This window comes from Apiospora marii, assembly GCF_038362585.1.
Source record: "Apiospora marii strain CBS 49790 chromosome Unknown utg000011l_segment0_segment0, whole genome shotgun sequence".
Taxonomy (NCBI): Eukaryota; Fungi; Ascomycota; class Sordariomycetes; order Amphisphaeriales; family Apiosporaceae; genus Apiospora; species Apiospora marii.
In genome coordinates, this window is record NW_027117382.1 from 3306489 (window position 1) to 3327285 (window position 20797).

At 53.2% G+C, this 20797-nt stretch overlaps 7 protein-coding genes across 7 annotated transcripts; 2 read left to right on the forward strand and 5 right to left on the reverse strand.

Moving 5' to 3' along the window:
- Positions 1 to 611: 611 nt before the first annotated feature.
- Positions 612 to 2931, forward strand: PG985_014156 (uncharacterized protein; the record flags this gene model as incomplete). Its single annotated transcript, XM_066833922.1, has 3 exons — positions 612 to 634; positions 716 to 1468; positions 1530 to 2931. 3 exons carry the CDS (start codon positions 612 to 614, stop codon positions 2929 to 2931), a joined length of 2178 nt encoding a protein of 725 aa, XP_066678662.1.
- A 2210-nt stretch (positions 2932 to 5141) lies between these two features.
- PG985_014157 (uncharacterized protein) lies at positions 5142 to 6023 on the reverse strand (the record flags this gene model as incomplete). The annotated part of the gene is made up of 2 exons (XM_066833923.1): positions 5142 to 5476; positions 6014 to 6023. The coding sequence occupies 2 exons, from the start codon at positions 6021 to 6023 to the stop codon at positions 5142 to 5144; spliced, it is 345 nt and encodes a 114-aa protein (XP_066678663.1).
- A 247-nt stretch (positions 6024 to 6270) lies between these two features.
- PG985_014158 (uncharacterized protein) lies at positions 6271 to 9246 on the reverse strand (the record flags this gene model as incomplete). Its single annotated transcript, XM_066833924.1, has 1 exon — positions 6271 to 9246. One exon carries the CDS (start codon positions 9244 to 9246, stop codon positions 6271 to 6273), a length of 2976 nt encoding a protein of 991 aa, XP_066678664.1.
- Positions 9247 to 10174: 928 nt separating this feature from the next.
- On the reverse strand, positions 10175 to 11742 carry PG985_014159 (26S protease regulatory subunit 4; the record flags this gene model as incomplete). Its single annotated transcript, XM_066833925.1, has 3 exons — positions 10175 to 11497; positions 11612 to 11674; positions 11740 to 11742. 3 exons carry the CDS (start codon positions 11740 to 11742, stop codon positions 10175 to 10177), a joined length of 1389 nt encoding a protein of 462 aa, XP_066678665.1.
- Positions 11743 to 12522: 780 nt separating this feature from the next.
- PG985_014160 (aminopeptidase I zinc metalloprotease-domain-containing protein) lies at positions 12523 to 14225 on the reverse strand (the record flags this gene model as incomplete). The annotated part of the gene is made up of 3 exons (XM_066833926.1): positions 12523 to 13484; positions 13542 to 13881; positions 13947 to 14225. 3 exons carry the CDS (start codon positions 14223 to 14225, stop codon positions 12523 to 12525), a joined length of 1581 nt encoding a protein of 526 aa, XP_066678666.1.
- Positions 14226 to 15773: 1548 nt separating this feature from the next.
- On the reverse strand, positions 15774 to 16990 carry PG985_014161 (uncharacterized protein; the record flags this gene model as incomplete). The annotated part of the gene is made up of 2 exons (XM_066833927.1): positions 15774 to 16583; positions 16877 to 16990. The coding sequence occupies 2 exons, from the start codon at positions 16988 to 16990 to the stop codon at positions 15774 to 15776; spliced, it is 924 nt and encodes a 307-aa protein (XP_066678667.1).
- An 802-nt stretch (positions 16991 to 17792) lies between these two features.
- Positions 17793 to 20281, forward strand: PG985_014162 (uncharacterized protein; the record flags this gene model as incomplete). Its single annotated transcript, XM_066833928.1, has 4 exons — positions 17793 to 18475; positions 18542 to 18577; positions 18623 to 19255; positions 19315 to 20281. 4 exons carry the CDS (start codon positions 17793 to 17795, stop codon positions 20279 to 20281), a joined length of 2319 nt encoding a protein of 772 aa, XP_066678668.1.
- Between the last annotated feature and the right edge of the window lie 516 nt (positions 20282 to 20797).

Sequence of the window (20797 nt, forward strand, 5' to 3'; positions counted from 1 at the left end):
GAGGTAGTTCATCTTCTCCATTCTCCTCCCCCTGTCCACCTCCTTCTCTCTCCCTCCCCCTTCATCCACTTCTTGTCTTGCCTTGTTGCGTGGTTGTCGTGCCAGATTCTGACCTTGTCACGATAGTCGCTCATTTCTCCCCTCCCAAAAAAAGAACAGGCTGCTGCAAAAGCGCTCTGTTTTTTCGAGCCTGTAATACGAAACTCGACAGTATTGAAGAAGGGATAACCAAGACCACCCCTTTGGTTTTATTTGCTCTCCAATTTGGTGTCGGCTCACCCAACCGACCCCCCGGACTCGAATCCCCCGCGTTTCCTAATCGATTTCTCGCTCCTCCGCCTTTCTCACCACGACGGGCCGATTAACGAAGCGTGACAATCTCTCCTTCCCAAATCCATCCATTTTCCCAACGTCCACTCCGCAAAATCCGGTCGTGGAGTGTGCCCGGCGCTGTTTCCTCCACAAAGCCTATTATCGTGCCCTGCAACCCATCCGTGCGAAAGACATCATCAACAACTCCCACCGTCGCCAATCGAGTCGATTTCGAACCAACACCCGCCGTCTCTAGATTTCAACTATCTAGACCGGCGTCATCCTCAGCTGTCGGCAACATGTCGACCGCTGTGAAGAGAGCGTAAGTAGAGAATGGCCCGCGCGCGCTTGTTGCTTCTCGTAGGCGGCATGGTCGGATGGCTAACCTGACACTCCCGATTAGGTGCGATGCTTGTCATCGTCGCAAAGTCAAATGTGACGGCATTAACCCGTGCCGCAACTGCTCGTCAGCCCAATTGACCTGCACGTACAACGCCATTCCTCAGAAGAAGGGGCCCAAGGGATCCAGGGCCAAGGTCATCAGCGAGTTACGCGAAACACAACGCGCCACCAGTCTCTCAGCAAAGGTCCAGAGCCGCCTCAACGGCATCAACAGCCCGCCATGCACGCCGTCGCTGCAGCCCAACACTGGGCTACTGTCGAACGAGCTGATCAAGGAGAGCATCGAATTCTTCTTCGCACACATGTATCCGACCATGCCAATCCTGAACCGCCAAAGGTTGGAGCAGCAGTCGCTCTACATGGACCAAAGTCTGGACACCTACACGCTACTCACCTCATTATGCGCCTTCGTCCTTCTGCAGCCTGGCATGGTCATGCCCGGCAATGATCCACTTTTCGAACACCCAGGCGCCAACATCACATCGAGTCACCTGCTCCTGGAAGAAGCGATGCGTGTTCGCAAAGGATACGACTATACGGAATCCCCGACGCTCAACACCCTCTGCACAAGCTATTTCATCTTCGGATGTTATTACGCTCTGGAGATGCACGAGAAGGCTTGGTACCACCTGCGCGAAGCCGCCACGCTTGCACACATGGGCGGCATGACCCAAGAAGAGAAGTTCATGCAGTTTGATGGCATTGAGTCTTCCAGGAGGCGGCGCCTCTACTGGCTCGTTTTTGTCGCTGAAAGGTTTGTTGATCGTTCCTAGCCTTGCTTACTATACATCGCGTTGGCTGACCATCGTCTTCAGGGCGTACGCACTCAAATACAACCGACCTTTGTCGCTCCCGACGACGATAAATCCACCGACTATGAATGACGATCCCTCAGATCCTTTAGCTCACCAGTTGAACGGATTTATCATGATGGTCAACCTCTTCCGGCCGTTTGACGACGCGTTTATGCTGTTCTGGAACAAGACACGCAACGAGTGCTCACCGTCTTACCTGGGTGCGCTTCAGAAGCAGGCCTCGGAAATGAACTCGCCTTATATGAACGGAGGCGACTCACAAATTGGCGACATGCGTACCAACCAGCAATGGATGAAGACGGTCAACTGGCATCTCAGCATGCAAAGCGGATGCGTGCCGCCGAACAGCGAGGATATGTCGTACCAGTATCCCCTGGATGTCTCCCGAGACTTGATGTCCATCACCTCGCAATTCTCTACCCAGAGCACCGATGTCCTCGGCGTTCCGTTGGTGGCGAAGCTGATGGAGATTGCTTGCGCGTTGACCGACGTGCTGGCCATGCAGCCATCATCTGGAGATCCGTTCAGCATCGGGCCCCAGCAGCACCTCCAGGCCCTGCTGCAGCTCGTCTCGATTCTCCGAGGAGGCCAGCACCACTTCATGCCTCTGCTTCTCAGCAAAGTGCACGACATTCTGCCCAGGCTCGCCAACCCCATGTTGCAGCGGGTACCTGAGAACATCTGCAATATCGACATCTTCGATGGATTTGGCAATGCCGGCATGGCCCAGCCGCCCGTCATGAACGACTTCAAGGCCGAGCAGTTCAAGTCAGAACCGTACACGCCTGCCCCGGTCCCCAGGATCGACGACATCGGCACCGACTCGGGAAGCTCGACTGGCGCACCTGCTGGCACTGAGATGAGCTCGCCCTTCCCCATGGCCAACTCGCCAGCCGTCGTGTCTCCCAGCATGGAATATCCCCACAACCAAAACCAACAAGTTCACATGAACGGTTTCAACTCCATGCAGGATATGGTGATGAATCCAATGGGGCAGGGTCAACAGGCTTCCATCAACCAGGCAGCCCCGGCAACTACCCAGGCGGAACAGCAACATAATGGTTACCAATCGCAGGGTATCACGCCAAATCACAACATGCATGGCCAGATGCCTCATATGAATCAGAACATGAGCCAATCGCAAGGCATTGGTGGGATCGGTCATCGGCCACAAGGCTCGAGCCATAACCCATCATACAACCACATGATGATGAGTAGCATCCTCAACCGACAGCCGCCGCAGAGGACGAACAGTTTCTCGATGCACCCGCAAACACCGCAGGTGCCCAGGACCGTGGCCGACTTTCATGCGTTACAAAGAACCAATTCCGACAATGTCACGATGACTGGCATGAGCATGAACCAAATGGGAGGCGACATGGATTTCAGTGGCTTGAGGTAGCGCACCTAACAGCCAGACTGTTCATCTCCCTCCGCCATCTACTCTCACCTTGCTTCGATTTACTCTTGTATATATATTAGACATGGCCATTCTGTCCTACTGGCTGGGCTCGTTGCATTGGAAACCATATTACGCCAAAAAGACTATTAATTTCGACAAGCAGTCGGAAACCAAAATCACTTTACGTTTACTTCAAAAAAGAGCTGGAAAAAGATTGGGGGGCACAGCAAAGCAAAACAGGATTTTCTCGAATAATGATACAAAGCATGGACTCTAAAGAGGGGTCTCTGGTATTCTGGGTAAGTATATTTTTGTTATGGGTATCAGGTGGCGAATGGAGTTTCTTGGGCGGCGGTGTTTTGGCGATCAGAAAGAGACTTTTAACCGCGGACACCGCAAAGTCTCGCGCCCCTTTCATTTTTACGACATACCAAGAGTAGGATAAAGGCGACCGAGAAAAAGGGTCTCGCAGGATTTGAGAGCGTTCTGTTGTATGATTTAGCCCTATCTAGAAATGCCTCAACACCATAGCTTATTAGAACAATCTTCACAATCTATGTCATGATTCTCTTCTGCCTGCTTCTGTCCAGTTTTTGGAACGTGTACTAAGCTCGTATGTTGTGTATGTGAGGTGGGCCGGAGGTATGGTAAGGTGCTACAGGCGGCCTCGTGTAAGTGTAACTTGGCCATATTGCTTTCCGAAGCCAGCCAATGTAAAATATTGGTTGCTTTACCTAATCCAGTAAAAGATGGCCATCGAAGACGACTCAGATCGAGTCGCTCCCAATTCAAGCAGATTCTGGCCGCCAAATGAACAAGACCCTACTTATTTCTAACTTGGGTTGTCAGTTGTTTGTTGAAAATTGTTGGTGGTATCAAGTTGATCAACACGAGCACGTTCGTGATTTGTAAAATATCCCTATCGGTATACCTCCATGTACGGTTTGGATATAATCTATTCCCATCGAGTCTACAGAGGTTTGATGCCACATAGTGGTACATGAATGTACACGTTTCTTCTTCCCTTAGCATTTCCTGGTATTGTTTGTTGCATCTTCGGGGCCCCGGATGAGAACGTGGGTGATGCTGTGCCATCGGGGATGTAATACGTGAGGTCCGCCTGCTTCGGCACTGGGGGTGTCAGTCACCACAGAGCCTGTGACCGAGCTGCTAGTTACACGGCTGTAATCTCGAGGAATATTCTACTCGCTACGGTTTTGGACTTTGACGAAGTTTTTGCTCTGAACACATCCTCTGTGACAATTCAAAATGCATACTCCAGAGTGACTGTTCTTCTCATAACGTATTAAAGGGACGGCGTCGTGCCTCTGTCATATCATGGACACTGTCGTCACTGCTGCATGTTTACCTCCAACGAAGAACCCGGAAGTAGCAATGACCTTTGGGTCATCTTGGACCTCCAGGTGCCAGGGCAACATGCTATATTTAACACTACGTACGAACGAGAGCCACCACACAACAACGGCATCATAGAAACAGACCTACTTGACCAGGTACCCGAATAGCGCCGTTCAGCCAGCATACGGCGAAAGGCAGGCAAGGCAACTGTCCCAGCATCTTGCTGCTCTTCTCTTTAATAGCTGTGGTCTCTTAATTTTGCCGTATTTTTCACGAACATGAAAAACAGCAAATCTCTACCTGCTCCAAGCATTTGCGCCTGATGTAGAGGACCGCGAGGGAGATCCAAGATGCCTCCGCCGTGTGCTTCGACACGCGCTTCTCCTTGGGAAATATGCTCGATCCATGTGTTGAACCCAACCGGTGGCCTGCTTATCACCACCATGAAGTTGAGTCCCGCCAGGCATGGGCACCGTCACGACCAGCCTGTCATCTGACCCAGGAAGAGATGGGAGGCAGGGAAGGGGTCCGTTTCCATACATCTGGGTCGAGAGGCCAAAAAGATAAGGCAAAAAAGAAAAAAAAGAAGACGCCGAGATAGGTGGTGAGCTTGTCGACGGTCTGCAACGCCTGTAAGTTATTAACGCATGCGATGGTGTGAGGGTAAGTCCGGTACGGAGTTTGAGTCCGAGGACGCCCCCACGGTGCGGATTTAACGATGGTGATAAGTCAACGAAGTGTATCAAAGACCTCAGCCACGACCGCGGCTCGAACCCGAGGTGGATTGGTCAATGAAGTGTATCAAAGACGTCCAGCTCGGTGCAGAACCGTCTGTTTTACCACCCGGCCACCTATTGGCGATGGAAAAGCTGCTCAATTGGGCTTATGTACCTAAGTTGATTGAGTGACTGCACCCAAAGCTCGAAGGGTGGGCGGAAACGGTGTGAATCTTCCGGGCCTTCGGCCGGTTCTTCTCCGCCGTCCGGGTCCATAAGCTCCGGGCAGCCCATGCCGCGCGGCGTGGGCAGCCGGCACGCTGAGGGTTCAGTGACCAGTTCGTGGCTGAACTCTTCCAGCAGCTCCGCCACCTTTCCTGGCTTGCCCCCCAACGCTTCAACGAACTCCTCGCCCGTATCGAACGTGGTCGCATGTACACGGCTTTCCGTGGCTTGGCCGCCCTTGCGGCCTATGGTGTTCAAGCAGAAGCCCTTGCGGAAGCATAGCACATAAGAAACCACCAAGTCCACGAGGAAGGACCCACGGCAACCAAGTAGGAAGCTACAAACTGGCAAAGGGGAAGAAATAGAGAAACAGCTGGAGAGTTCGGTGATTACAGTTCGAGTCCAGTCCATCGGGAAACTCCAATGGTTACCGGCCATTCTACTATCTTGCCCGTCAGTTTGCTGATAACGTGTCAAGCGCATTCTCCTGACAATGCATTGATGCCGCGCGATGTGTCTAATCCCCTACGAACAAATGTCATACGAGAAAGGCATACTGTATTCGAAAATACTTGTGGTGCAGTACGTTGAGACAGACAAGTCACGATGTGATCGAAACATAACCCAGGAAGCTGTTTTCTTCCAGTCTCGTCCGAGATTGGGGATCGCAGCGAGACCACCTGCCTGTTTGATAGCGACGACAGAATCATATTAGAGGAAGCACAGGCAAGCATTGAACTCGAAAATAGCCAAGTACTTGATGTAAAGTGCAAAAGCCTTACCAATCTCCATGACGAGAATCTTGTCACATTCCATCCCATCATTTCGAACGAGACAATATCGACGTTCCGGACCGATGTTTCTTTCTCAGCAACGTTTATTCATCTATATTCATATCTCCCGAACACGCTGTATACGAGATCCTCACCTTCTTCGCTCTCCTTTTATTGTATCTGTCATCCTCTCACCCTTCTATCGCGACTCTGCCCTGCTCACAACTCACTGTCCTATCTGCCAGCAAGTATGGAAGCAAAACCTTCTAAGCAAAGTCCACCTCCCAATCCGCCCCAACACGAACGCCAAGGCGGCCCAGCACGGCAAACGCCGCCCGCCCGCCCTCGGCCTTGTGAAAGTCGAGCTTGACGTTGTGCGTCTTGCCCTCGGACGTGACGGGTACCTCCGTCTTGCCCTCCCACGACGACGGCGCGCCGACCAGGACGATCTTGTCGAAGCTGACGTCGCGGAACTGCTTCATCCAGGTGCCCTCCTTCGCTTCAGACTTGGAGGCCGCCGCCGAGGTGAGCAGCAGCTGCTTGTACTCGAACGCCCGGTGGATGAACTGGCCCTTCTCGTGCTCGAAGCTGTCGCCGTCGTCGACGTACAGCTCGCCCTTGGCGGAGCCGTCCTTGCCGACCACCACGACCAGGGTGTAGTCGTCAAACTTCATCAGCTGCGTGGAGCGACGGGGGATGTCGCGGCGGGGGAAGATGTGGCCGCCGCGCATGAGGACGGGGATGGTCTCGAGCGGCGCCGACACGGACACGGACTTGCCCTTGTGGGTCGCGACCTTGTTGTAGGTGAAGTAGTCGTAGTAGTGCTCGTCATCGGGGATGTAGACTTCGGCATCAACCTTGTCCTTCTCGACAACGGGCTTAACGAGCAGACCGGTGGTGCCAACAAAGAACTGGTCATCCACATCGAAGCCAGCCTCCTCGTTGGGGTGGGTCCAGTACATAGGGCGAATGATGGGGCTGCCGTCCTGGTTGGCGTGGAAGAAGGCCGTGTACCAAGAGGGCATAAGGCTGTAGCGGAGACGCAGGGCCGCCGTGATGATGGAGCGGTAGGGCTCTTCAGCCATGTAAGGCTCGCGGCGGCGGGCGTCAATGTGAGCGTGGCCACGGAAGAAAGGATAGAAGGCACCGGCCTGGTACCATCTGGTCTGCAGCTCGATCTCGGGGTTGCCGAAGAAACCACCGACATCAGCACCAGAGAAGGGGAAGCCGGAAATACCCTGGGCGAGGATCATGGGTACGGCCGCACCAAGATGGTCCCAGTTGGCCTGGTTGTCTCCTGTCCACATGGCACCCAGTCGCTGAGAACCAGCAAAGAAGGAACGGGTCAGGACGAACGGTCGTCGCATCTCGCCCTTCTTGCGGGTCACCAGCGCTTCCCAAGTGGCGTTGTGGAAAGTCATACCGTTGATGTTGTGGACATCGCGATGCTCCCAGTTGTCGTGATGCAGGTTGTCCTTGGGCATCGTGACTTCAGGGCCGTTGAAAACCGAAGGCTCGTTCATGTCGTTCCAGATGTAGGTGTTCTCCATGGTCCCCTTGAAGGAGTCGTACTTGAAGAGCGAGGTCCACCACTTGATGGCGGCGGGGTTGAACGCGTCGATCCACATGGATGAACCAGGCCAGCACCATCCGTCGAAGTCGTTTGCATCCTTGTTCTTGACAGCCAAACCCTTGGACTTCATCTCGGAGATGACCGGGTAGTTGTCGACGTTCTTGATGTGGGGGTCAATGATGGTCACCAGCTTACGGCCGTGGTCATCCAACTGCTGGCCCATGGAAATAGGGTCCTTGAACATGTCAGGGTCCCAAGTGAAATACTTCTTCTCGTGGGTGTACTCAATGTCCAGCCAGATGACATCATAGGGGATGTTGAACTTGTCCATCTTGCGATCGACCTCCTTGACGTCGTCGTCCGAGACATAGTTCCAGCGGCACTGGTGGTAGCCAAGCGCGAACTCGGCCGGCATGGCAGTGGTACCAGTCAGCTCGCCATAGTTCTTGGTGATGTCCTTGGGAGTGGGGCCGAGGAAGACGAAGATGTCCATGATGCCGGACTCGGAGATCCAGTGGGTGTTTGTGTCAGCCTTGGAGCCGCCACCGAACTTGTTCAGAGGGTTCTTGGATGGCTTGGACTTGGTGATATCAACCCAGGTCTCGGCACCGTTCAGCCAGAAGACGCCAACGGTGGAGTCCTTTCGCTGAGCCTGCATCAACGGAATCGCTCCGTACAGCGTCATGGGGCTGTCCAGGACGTACTCGAAGACATCAGCATTGTACAAGCGGTAAGGCTCCTCGTAGTTGCCCTCTCCACCCCGGGTCTCCTTGAGTGACAGGGGGCCAGCGTGTTCAGGAATACCATAGACGTGTTCGTATCCGGAAAAGGTGATGTCAAGAGCAACACTTTCGGGACCGCGAGGCTTGGTGTCGGTGTTGCCGCCAAAGCTTTCCTCCCACCATGTGCTTTCGTCCAAGTGAGCTGGAACTTCTTCTTTCTTTTGCTCTTCCTCTTCCTTCGTCTCTTCGCCTTCCTCGCCCTCCTTGTTTTCGGATTCTCCCTTCTTCTCGACCACGGGCTTGTCGACCTTGGGTCTCCAGTGTTCTATGTTCATCATACCGCGGTCGTTAAACTTGATTTGTGTGGCGCCATCGCGCCTGAAGTCGATGGCAAAGGGCTCGAACTTGATAACGGCCTCGAAGGCAGCGTCGGGACCGTACTTGATGGTGACGCCCGTCTTGTCCTCGTGCGTGATCTTGGCCTCGGGGTCCAGCGTGAGGCCGCCGACAATAGCCCACTTATCGGCCTCATTGTACCGCTCCTTGCGGGCCTTGCTGTCGTGTCGGAGGTCGATGCTCTGGGTCTTGCGCTTCTCCTCGTCGACGGTGACGCGGGCGGTGCCCGACTTGAGGAAGGAGACAGTGAGGGGCAGGTTCACGGTGGAGCCCTGCTCGTCGATGGTCTTGAAGATGGTGGCTTCGAACAGGCCGTCTTTCAGAGAAGAGGAGGAGCCTTCGGCGGAAGCAATCTTGTAGGGGGCTTGCCACGTAGATTGGGCAACGACATGGTCGGCGTAGGCGCGGTTGCGCTTGCAGAAGCCGGACTGGGAGCATTTTTTGAAATCGTGCTCTTTCACCAAAACGACCGGCGTAAAGAGGGAGCAGAAAACGGAAAGGAGACAGAGGTAGGCCGTCCAGCTCGTGGACAGCGGACCGGAGCTCTTCATTCTGGGTGGGATGAACGGTTGGACTTGGACCCCAACGTGGGGATGCAGTCAATTGAGTTGTTTGCTTTCTTGAGCTAAGGGGAACGGGAGTCCTCATGCAATTCAGGACTGGGTTTCGTCTATATGGACACCAGCCAATTGATCCCGTCGTAAAAAGGCATGCGGGATCGCAGGTCCTTGTTGATGATGGAGGGAACACCAAATGGCAAGCTGGCAAGCAAGCAATAGCGAACAGCTAACTCCAACTTCGCAACAGCTTAGCTGGCCGATTCCCAGGAGCTACCAATCAAGACAGGGGTCCGGCCCAGGTCCCCGCACTCTGCCCCAGCGTCATCGTTGCATGTACTGTACTGTAGGTACACCGAAACCCCTGCATTGGCTCACTGTCAGATCACAAATACTAACGCCTTCGCCAACGTTAGTATACCAGTGTTAGTGCATCCGATATAGCCAGATCTTCAGCAGTTAACCTAGATCTTTCTTTTGTCTGATGCACTCAGAAGATATCAAATTGGACTTTCAAGTTGCTGCCACGTGGTAAAACCCAGCAACAGCAACAGCAACAGCTCAAACTTTTGAGGCTAGGAGGTAGGTAGTAGCACGTTTAAGAGCTAAGTGGTCTGCTACCCACGAGTATTCTGCTACTCCTATTCAGTCATGGCGCTAAGGTCTACCGGCTCATGATCGTGATAGCCGGGACAAGATCGTTCTCCCAATCAATGCTTTGAAACATATCCAGATGCCAATGAAGTCTATTCTCATTTCACTTTACATACCCGCACAGTCACTATTCAGCAAGTCAAGTAGAAAACATGTTTGGTGACATCAGAAACCACTGTTCTATTCACCAACTCCCGCAACAACAGCTACTTGGTCGCCAACTCTTGAGGCTATGGTACATAAGGTGAGTGGGCAGGTGGAAAGCCGATTACAAGTACAAGCCTTCGGGCTCTCCCTCCTGCTTGGTCCGCAGCACACGCTCGCGGGCAGCTCTGAAATCCGCCATCTGCACCCGCATGCGTCGCTCTCTCAGCGCCAAGAGACCGGCTTCCGAGCAGATCGCCTTGATATCGGCACCAGACAAGTCATCCTTTTGTGAGATGAACTCGTCCAGATCCACATCGTCGTTCAAGCTCATCTTCGACGTGTGTAGGGTGAAGATCTTGCGCTTCGTGTTCTGGTCGGGGTTCTCAAAGAGAATCTTACGATCGATACGTCCAGGTCGGATCAGGGCCGGGTCAAGCGTGTCGATCTTGTTGGTGGCCATGATAACCTTGACGTCACCACGGTCATCGAAACCATCCAGCTGGTTCAACAGTTCCAACATGGTTCGTTGTACCTCGCGCTCACCACCTGATGTCGAGTCGTAACGTTTTGTACCGATGGCGTCGATCTCATCGATGAAGACAATGGAGGGCGCGTTCTCACCAGCGACCTGGAAGAGCTGTCGCACAAGTCTCGGACCATCACCAAGATACTTTTGGATCAGCTCGGAACCGACGATACGCAAGAAAGTCGCAGATGTCTGGTTGGCAACGGCCTTGGCCAGCAGCGTCTTTCCGGTACCGGGAGCACCGTACAGGATGACACCCTTGGGAGGCTTGATACCCATCTCCTCGTACAGCTCGGGATGCATCAATGGCAGCTCCACCGACTCTCGAACCTCCTGGATCTGGTTCTCCAAACCACCAATATCAGCGTACGACTCGGTCGGCGCCTTGTCGAGCTTCATGACGTTGACGGCCGGGTCTGTGTCATCAGTAAGAACGCCGACGATAGAGACGCTCTTGTGATGCAGCAGCACGGAAGCACCAGGCTCCAGCAGGTCTTTGTCGACGAAGCTCATGATGCTGACGTAGTACTCGGGACCGGTGGTGCTAGAAACGATAGCGTGGTCATCGTCAATCATCTCCTCCAGGGTGCCGACGCCCATGGGGCTGCCACGCATGTCGTCTACGCGGCCACGCTCATCGGCGTTGCGGTCGGTGCCGGCATCGAGATCAGAGACAGGAGGGCCCGAGTTGTCCTTGGCGGCCTTTGCCTTGCGTAGACGCTCCTGGTTCTCGACATATTCCTCTTCGAGCAGTAGGTGATCGTGGATACGTTGCATGCGTAGTAAGCGCAACTTGCATCGACTCGTCGGGTAGATGGCAGGCAGTTTCGCAGATGCCGAGGCACCAGCTTGCTTTCTCTTCTTGCGGCCGACGCGGGTGGTGGGTCGTGGCGGAGGCTCGTACTTGGGCTTATCCTTCTGTTGGTAGCAAGGGCGTATCAGTAAATGTCACGAGAGGATACCACGAATCTGGTGAACGGCGGACCAGAACGGTATCGTGGATGGCGCAGCGGGAATGTGTAAGAAACGTACCTTCTTGTCCTTGTCTTGATTTCCATCGGGGCCACCGCCTCCCATGCCCGACTGGTTTTGACCCTGTGATGAGAGTGTCAGTGGATGAATGACGAAACCGACTGGCAGGTACGGGGCTCGGAGCTTACCATCTTGTATTTGCGATGTCCCAATCAAGAAATGTACTGTACTGCTGTGTTCGATTGGAGCAATAGACGAATAAATGCGCTTGATGTTGGCGCAAACCAGGTGATGTCTGGTGGTGGTGATGTGGATGTTGATGTTGTTTGATGGATGCGGACGAGGCAAGGCTAGGGCTCTCTGTTCCGACCTCAGACCCTCAGCTTCCTTCCCTTTCGGAGGTGCGCTGCGTTGTCATCAGGCGTCAGAGGGACGCGCGAGTGCTTTGGTGCTAGCAACCTGGCTGACCTAAGCACTTGGCCCGAGCTCGAGCTGGCGGGCTTAGGCGGGGTACAAGGATACATGGCTTGACGTTCATGTTGTCTCCACCGGTGTGGGCTGGACTCAGTGCTGGTTTGCGCTTCCAGATACGGGCAGGGAAAGCACCCATGTGCAGCACTCAACCGTGGAGATTACGAGAGTCCGATGCACGATGCTGGCAATGATGTTCGTCACGTAACAAGATAATATCACGGTGGTCAAGGTTGTGTACTCTTCTGAGATTCTGAGATTGTTTTAGATCATCATGAATACTGCTGCTTCGACCTTGCTGGAAGCTGTAGTTGCAATGCGCCCCCAGCTTGAATATGGTATCCTGTCTACATTTCAACCAGTACAAGGGCAAGTGTCTACCATCGAAGATTTGACATTGTTCTAATTGTGTAATTATTCTATCTGAGGCCTATAACAAGGCCAATAGACCGACACTGATTATTGTGTACTGCCACCTCCCTGTAGTCTTCTAAATCAACTTAATGAGACCACTCGCCATCGACCTTCTCAAATTGGTCCAAGAAGCCCTTGAAGAACTTGACGCCCAGGCCGGGGTCCAAGCTGCCCGTCGTCGCGCGGACTGAGTGCATCGACAGCTGCGGCATGCCGGCGTCCGCGGCCTTGACGCCCATGACGCTGCTGAGCGTGGGGCCCACGGTGCCGCCGGAGCGCGAGTCGTTGCGGATCATGAAGACCTGCGGCGTGCAGGCCGACAGCTCGCAGACTCGGGTCAGGATGGCCGTCGAGACCGCGTCCGTCGTCATGTGGCCGTTGGAGTCGGCGCAGATCACGATGCCCACGTTGAGGCGCGGCGCGTGGTCGTCGAGGTACTTGCCGACGAAGTTGGGGTTGATGGCGTGCGTCACGTCGGCCGACACCAGGAACGACTGCGCGTAGGTGCGACCGATGACGCTGGGGCCATACGAGGTAGAGGTCTTCTCGCAGAGGGCCTCGACCGCGCGCTCGATAACCAGGGGCAGGAAGTTGCCCTTGGCACCCTGGCGCAGGAGGGAGCCGATCTCCTCGTCGTCAAACAGTGCCACCATCTTAATTATGCCTTCATCTTCGCCAGACTCGGCAGCGAGGAGACCCTCCAAAGCGGCCCAGCTGCACAGCTTGTCATCGATGCGGCCAGCAGTGATGAACTCCTTGTCAATACCAGCGACTGTGGCGGGTTGGAAATCGAATAACTCCAGCTCCCAGTTGACAATCTGGGAGTAGTCCTTGATACCAAGCTCGGAACCAATCAGCTTCACCAGCTTAGGGGGCTGCGTTGCAACGAAAGAGCCCGCAGGGCCAAGAGACTCCTGGGTAGTAGAGGTTGACGAGGGGTACAGGTCGGAGTTGTCGAGTCCAATAATCGGCACCGCCTGAGTCTCCTTGTTGTTCGTGCCCATCATACCCACACCAAAGTGAGGAGCAAGGGTAGGAATTTTGGCAACTACATCATCGGGTCAGCATCCACATTTTGTTAGGTCTGCAACACAGAGAAACGTACTTGGCCAGCCGAGCTTCACGAGCTTGGCTGTCGTCTTGCCCGACTCATCGCGGACGATGACCCGACCACCAATGCTCAGGTCGCGGTCCCACCAGGTCTCGTTCAGCCCGCCAGCGTAGGGCGCAACGCCCAGCTGGAGGTAGCCTGCTTTGTTGGGCTTGTTGCTCACAGGCTTAAGCTTGGCCGTCAAGGCATCGATGTGACCGGCGATCATGGCGACTCCATTGCCAGGCTTGTACGCCTTTCCGACGGTGAAGGCGATCAAGGAGCTTCCGTTGCGCGTGGTGTAGTACTTGCCGCCAGCTTCGACCTTGCTTGTCCAGTCGTCTCTTGCCGGAAGCTACAATACTACGTATCAGCCGAGCTCGGCACATTGAATCGTCTAGGAGAGGGTAAGCTGCTAACCTCCTTGAACCCACGCTTGCCCAGCTGGCTCTTGAAGTGGTCGACTGTGTGGAAAATGGTTGGGTTCTCTTGCAGGAACTCGCAGAAAGGTGTGGTATAGTTCTCGGGCTTGATGTCTGCTGCCTTAACATTCTTGGGCGCAGGCACTTCTCGGCGGGTTTCGCGGTCTGCCGCGCTGCTGGTGGATTGCGACATGCTCGCTGCGTTCTCGGCGGCCGCCATGCGAAGCGACATGTTCGAGCTTCGCTGTCGCAAGAAATCGGGAGTGTGTCGCGTCATGTTAGGTACCGGGAAGATCGCAGGTATTTGGCAGATCAATCAATTCACAGAATGGCAGAGCAGCTAAATACAGAATAGGAGAGGTTCGAGTAATGCTAGGGAGGGAATGAATGACTTGTTTGGTTCACCACGTGGTTCACTGTTACTATCGACACAGCTATGACCTCGGGTCAGCTCGAGCGAGATAAGGCCTTATCGGCCACCAGCAATGGCCGCCATCGCTCTGGACCAACCGACTTAGGCAGTTCGGTTCATTCCGTGAGGTTGCGACGTCGCGGACGGCAATGTGCATGTCAGAAATCGGATTACCATATTCCAATGTGTTATTTGAAGATTCGATTGATCTTTGGAATTAGGCGCAATTGATAAGTTGCATTTGGGTTGGAAGAGCTTCCGATAAAGTTGGGATTAATCCCCTGGAACACATGTGGTTTACGTAATTTAGGTGCTGTAGTGCACCTGTTGCCTGTCTTACATTCCACTCGGAACCTGCCTGCTTGCCCGCCCGCCTTGCCATTCGAGCATTGAATCAAATGCGTCCCAGCACAGCTTCCCCTATTTGCGAACCAGGTTATAATCAGCGTTGAATACCCACAGCCTGGTCCATCAGGATGTCGGTTCAGCACAGTCGGGGTGTGTATAATGGGCATAGATGCACATGTTATCACAGCTGTAATGCCTGGTGAACTGAACGACGACTTGTCATTTCCATATGTCCACCAAAAGCTATTTACAATGACCATCTTTTCAAGTTAAGTTCTCATAGTCAAGTCCAGGCAAACAACAAACAATATAATACAATTTGATAACTGCATAGATATGGCTACCAAAGGACTTTTCTCAGTCAATGCAACTAGACAATTTGAACTCGCTGCCCACTTGGATATATCAAGAAACGGCCTCCACGCTCGACTGAAAGAAGAATATTTTACATATAAACAGTGTCTTGAGAGGTCTCAGCTTCCCCGTAGGGTTCATCACAGACATCATGATAAAAGTAACAGATACAATTTTCAACTTCTGATGTCTTCATTCCCCCAAGTACCCTCCTTTGCAACTTGCACGGGGACGGTTGTGTTGCAGGTACAACCTCTTACCTTTTCCTTAAGACATCTCGAGATGATGAGGAAAGAAAGAAAGGAAAAAAGTACAGAATGCGCCCAACAGTGCTGCATTTGTATCTGCCCAGATGGCCATAGCTTGAGAGAGTTAATTGTTTAGGTTTACGAGGCATCCAGTACCAGGACGGCGACACATCTTGTTGATTTCCACAACGGTAAGTACGGCAACATAGCTATCGAAAACATAAAGATCATTGGATATCCAAGCGCATTTGAAACTTTCAGATCAGTGACATAGCGAACCGTAGAACATCGCTAGCCAGAAAGCTACTTATCATATGGAATGAGGTAAGATTACACATGACTTAAGCATGCTTGTTCGTATGGAAAGGTCGAGGTAATGTACGAGCTACCCCTATTTCCTTTCTCATGAGGCTCTAAACTTGGGGGCAGCTCTTAGATCGCGGCCATCACCTAACCTATTTCATCACAAATATCTGAGCCCGTACTTTTCAATCAAAAAGTTCAAGTCCGCCATGATGAGCTCCCTCATCCCCCGACCCGGAAAGTCCAGCGAGGTGACGATCATGGCCTGCGCTGCGTAGAGACGATTGCGGTCGTCGGCCTCCTCGCGCGGCTCGCTCGGTGGGTAGTGCCTAAAGTACTCCCGGCGGTACTTCTCGTCCGTCATCCGGTGGTGCGCGCACCGCCAGATGCCGACCTCCTTCTCGTGGTGGGCGTAGTACGCGCACGCGTCAAAGATGAAGATCTCGCCCGTCGCGCGCTCGGTGCCGATGTTGGACTCCCACAGGTCGCCGTGGATCAGGGTCGGCTTGATGGTCCGGCCCTCGGCCACGAGGGCATCCAGGAGTCGCGGGATGAGTCTGTCCAGGGTGAGTTGGATCACGTCGTCGAATCCCTTCGAATACCCATTTGCTGCTTTCTCGAGCTCGTAGATGTCGTGCATGAGCCGCCTGAAGTATGACGTCCAGCTGCTTTCCCAGGAAGTGTTCAGAGGATTCTTGCCATCGAAGGTAGTGCAGTGGAACCCGAACTTGCCAGTCGGCGACTTGCTCTTGAGATGGAAATTGGCAAGCTCCTTTCCAAGCTTGACAGCGTTGGGGAGCTCATGCGTGATGTCGAGATAATCACAGAGAAAGAAGGAAGTTCCCTTCTCACTGTCACACGACCCGTAGCCACGGGGTCTCGGGACTATGCTGGGCGCGATCTGGTGAATGGCTGACATCGCCTCATATTCCCCATAGACTCGCGCGGTAGCATCCGAGACATTCATTGTCTGGATGAATAGAGCCACATGATTAGAATGACATCGATCTCGAGCTCAGTAAGCAATATGCAGCAGGTTAAGATACTTGCCTTGAGAAAGTAAGACCGAATTAATCCATCAACCGTTTCAACATCAATCCTTTTGGTATCTGCCCATAGTGAGGTGCCATATTGATTCACTCCGATGACTTCGTCCCCCTTCTCGAGTGCTGGAGTCAATGATCAGAATGCGCAAGTACGCCATCGCAGTCTTGAATTGGGGCTCGAATTACCTTCTAGAACAGACCGAGGCAAACGACTTACAACAGTTTTTGTGGTGGCCCCCTGATGCTGTTCGATACAGATCGAGGTTTCAATATGAGCATCTTCGGTTACCTCAACTCCACCTCTTGGCACAGTGTGTTCTGGTTCTGGCATGGTAGCCACCTCCGTCTCGAGCCCGTGGCAGAGTACAAATCAATATAGCTCCGACACTGATGCAGAAATAAAGTAATCAAAAGAGTGCCTAATCACCAGAAGTTCATACTCTCCTGTCTTGGGTTGTCACCATGTCGTTTTTGACGGGCGGGGTAATTGTAGCAATCCGCCAACAGCATCTTTAACGAGCTGATCGAACATTCCATTTGGAGTTCAAAGCTTGGTTGACAGTATCGCCAAACAAAGTAAACCGAGTCCGTTTGCCAAAATCTAGAATTTACCCATGGCAGTGATGCCCTGGGTGACACCACAGCTGTGGCCTGACATGCAGGTGCTGCAGCGAGGTGCAAAGTACCTGGATTCTCTCGAATCAAACGGGGGTTGAAAGTTGTCAGGTCGGCCTCCTGCATCGACACGTTGTGCCCCCGATTTCGTTTGCTCAGCAGAACATCAGGCATTGCCACACTCTCTGGCTCTTGTTGCCCTTGGGTATCAAACAGCCACTGATCATGTGTAATCGTGTTTCTGAGATACTAAAGGACCAAGATTTTTGGGAGGATTCCCTTGCCCAGTCTGATCAAACGGACATCTGAACCCGTTTCCTGACCACTGGCTGCTTGCGCGGTGCCTGAGAACTAGGGAAACATTTATGCCTGCGACCTTTAAGTCTTAATCACCCCGTGCAGTGCACAGTTCTCTTCTATCGGGATAAGCCTGGCTCTGTTTCTACTATCACTTTACGTCATCAGGAATACGACAACATCTTCAGTCCGATCTTTAGCTCGAATGACTGACTGACAAGATGGATGCCGTTCACATCCCTGACGACAGCCAGTATGTCGAGCACTTCAACCAACTGCTTGCAGCGGCAGAGCGTGCTTCCCACCGAAAAGGGGAGTCTGTGACGGACCACCCACCTGCTCAGGAGACGGTCGCATCTTTCCTGTGGAATTTGCAGATGAACAGGGCGGAGCGTTCAGACCCTAGCAGTCATTGTCTAATGGCTACAACACAGGTTCCGGCACCCTATCCACCTTGCACTCGCTCACTGCGTGACCTAAAGCCAACGATGATATCTGCAATGAAACTCGAGACACATCACCGCGGTACAAAGCCCCTGCTCCGAGTCATGACGCCTCCCGATAGAATGAATGCGGCGATGGTTATTGTCGAAGACCAAGAAGGCACTGCAGTGCTGCTCCAACTGTACCACTTGCCCGAGCTGTCGGTAGTACCTACCGAATACATCTTGTACGAGGACCGCGTCTGTATTTTGAAGGAACCCTACTTCAAGACCACGACCTATGGAAGCTACAGCCTCCGGGTAGACCATGTCAACGATCTCGTTTGGTTGGCCCCCGATGACGAGCATATCCCAGCAAAATGGCGACGGAAACGACCGTCCGGCCCAAAAGCAAGTCTCGACACACGCATGCAAGGAAACAACGCTGTCCAGAAAGGTGACTGGGCAAAGGCTGATATTCTGTAAGCTATTGTATCCTCAAAACTCCATGCGGCATCATTTGGTGGACTGACTGCGTACTCATACAGTTATTCACTCGCCATCAACACCGCCGCAACCCTCGAGTAAGCCAGGCTGGCCCACCTCAACCGCTCTCTAGTTAACTTCAGGCTCGGCCGTTTCGAAAATGCATTAGCTGATGCGGTGAAGGCGTCCCTGGATGATAAATCTCAGAGTTCCGAGAAGGCGCTGTTCCGGGAAGCAAAAGCGCTTTACGCCATAGGAAACTACCGGGGGTGCATGGAAAAACTTGTCGTTTTGGCCAAGGAGTTTCCAGATAACCAAGCCGTGAAACCTGAGCTGGATCGCGCTCAAGCCCGACTACGTGAGCAGCTGACTGGGGTTTTCCCATTCCGCCGTATGTATAAGGAGGCCGAGGCCGGTATCCCTCTCATCGACTGCGCAACCTACATTGGCCCTGTGGAGATACGAACATCGCCTGGTCGGGGCCGCGGGCTGTTCACGACGAGTGCAGTTGCAGCAGGCGATCTGCTACTCTGCGAGAAAGCATTCTCATATTGTTATGTGGGAGATGATAACCCGGAAAGCATTCGCAAGGAAACAATACTGATGGATTTGGGATCCAAGACCATGACCGTTGGTGGACAGGCCCAACTCATTTCGCAGACCATACAAGAGTTACTTCACAACCCGAAAGCCTCAAAGAAGTTTCTGGAGCTGAACCATGGAGAATATCAAGCTGTGTCTGCTGATGAGGTGGATGGCCGACCAGTCGTTGATTCGTAAGACTCGGCTGCAAAAATTGTCATATGAAACAGCGAAACACTGACATCGATTCTAGGTTCTTCGTGACCAAGACCGTCTTGGTCAACTCTTTCAGCGCCCCCAGAACTGCACGCGCCAATTTTCGAGCCGTCGCACTGCAAATTGGCGAAATAAAGGATCGAATCAGCCACGGGACAAGTGGCATCTGGATCATGGCCTCTTACCTGAACCATTCCTGCGTAGGAAACTGTCGCCGCAGCTTTATTGGTGACATGCACATCATACGTGCAACGCGGGACATTCCACCTGGCACCGAGCTATTCTTCAACTATCGTCAGGGCGAAGCCTCGACCTCGCATGCCGAGACGCAGAGGATATTCAAGAACTGGGGCTTTCAGTGCGACTGTGCGCTCTGCCTCGCGAAGATGGCGACGTCGGACGGCACCTTGAAGCGACGTAAAGAGCTACTGTCCCAGCTGAAGTATATCGTGCGACGATCGGTTGACCCCAGATCAATCGACACCCAGCGCGCCTTGGCAGTTTTGGAGAAGATCGAGTCAACCTACGAGACACCCGTGAGAATGGCACCGTCCACTGTTGACCCAGGCAGCGCCGGCACGCCGCCAGCTCAGATTATTACCCCGCGTCTCGAGCTGTGGGACCCCTATTTCGGGCTTGGGAGCCATCTGCTGAACATGGGCAAGAAGGCTGAAGCTGTCAGAGTGACATGCAAGGGCTTGGAAGCGTTGGGGTTCGTCATCACGGCGACCCCGCCGTCAGGTGGTGTGGGTGGAAAATCAAACAAGAAGAAGGCTGGCAACAGCACCTCGGACTCTGTCTCTGGCGCAGGCCAGCTCGTGGTCGAATCGTGGGGGATGATAGTCGATTACGTGGTTCCCGCATTCCTCACACTGTTTCGAGCGTACGAGGCTACGGTCCCGGACCTGGCGCACAAGGCTCGCGAGTACGCCGCCACCGCCTACAGCATGTTGGTCGGTGAGAACGAGACATTTTATGACGAAATCCCCGAGTTTCTACTGTAGGGAGTTTTCTTGTGTGTTCGCTTGAATGGCCGAGGCGATGAGTACCTGGCTCTGGAAACTACTATCCATGTTGAGATTGGACGTTTGGCCAATGCTAGCAGCCGGCGGTAGTGGACAATACAGCCCTAACAGCGGGGATTACAGCAGCCGGACTTAGGGGCTCTTGGCGTATGGAGCGTGGATTTAGCCACTGTGAAGCATTGAATGATGAATGAACTTGTAAGTCCCCGTTGTCTATGTGTAAAATTTGCAATATCTCGATTTTTTTTGTAACATTTTCCTAATCACGCTGAAGTGTTTTACGATGGCGTACTTAGAGAAACCGAATGCAGACATGTATCTTGGGTATTACCTTCCCCTTCAGCATTACGACTTCAGAGTATGTACATGTTTTTAGCGACCCTCCAATTCTAGGACGTCTACCCTCGACTCAAATCCTTACGGGGTGACCACCACCACCACCACAGATTCCTTCTCTATCATTGTCCATGCCGGGACCTCCGTCGTAGAACCAGC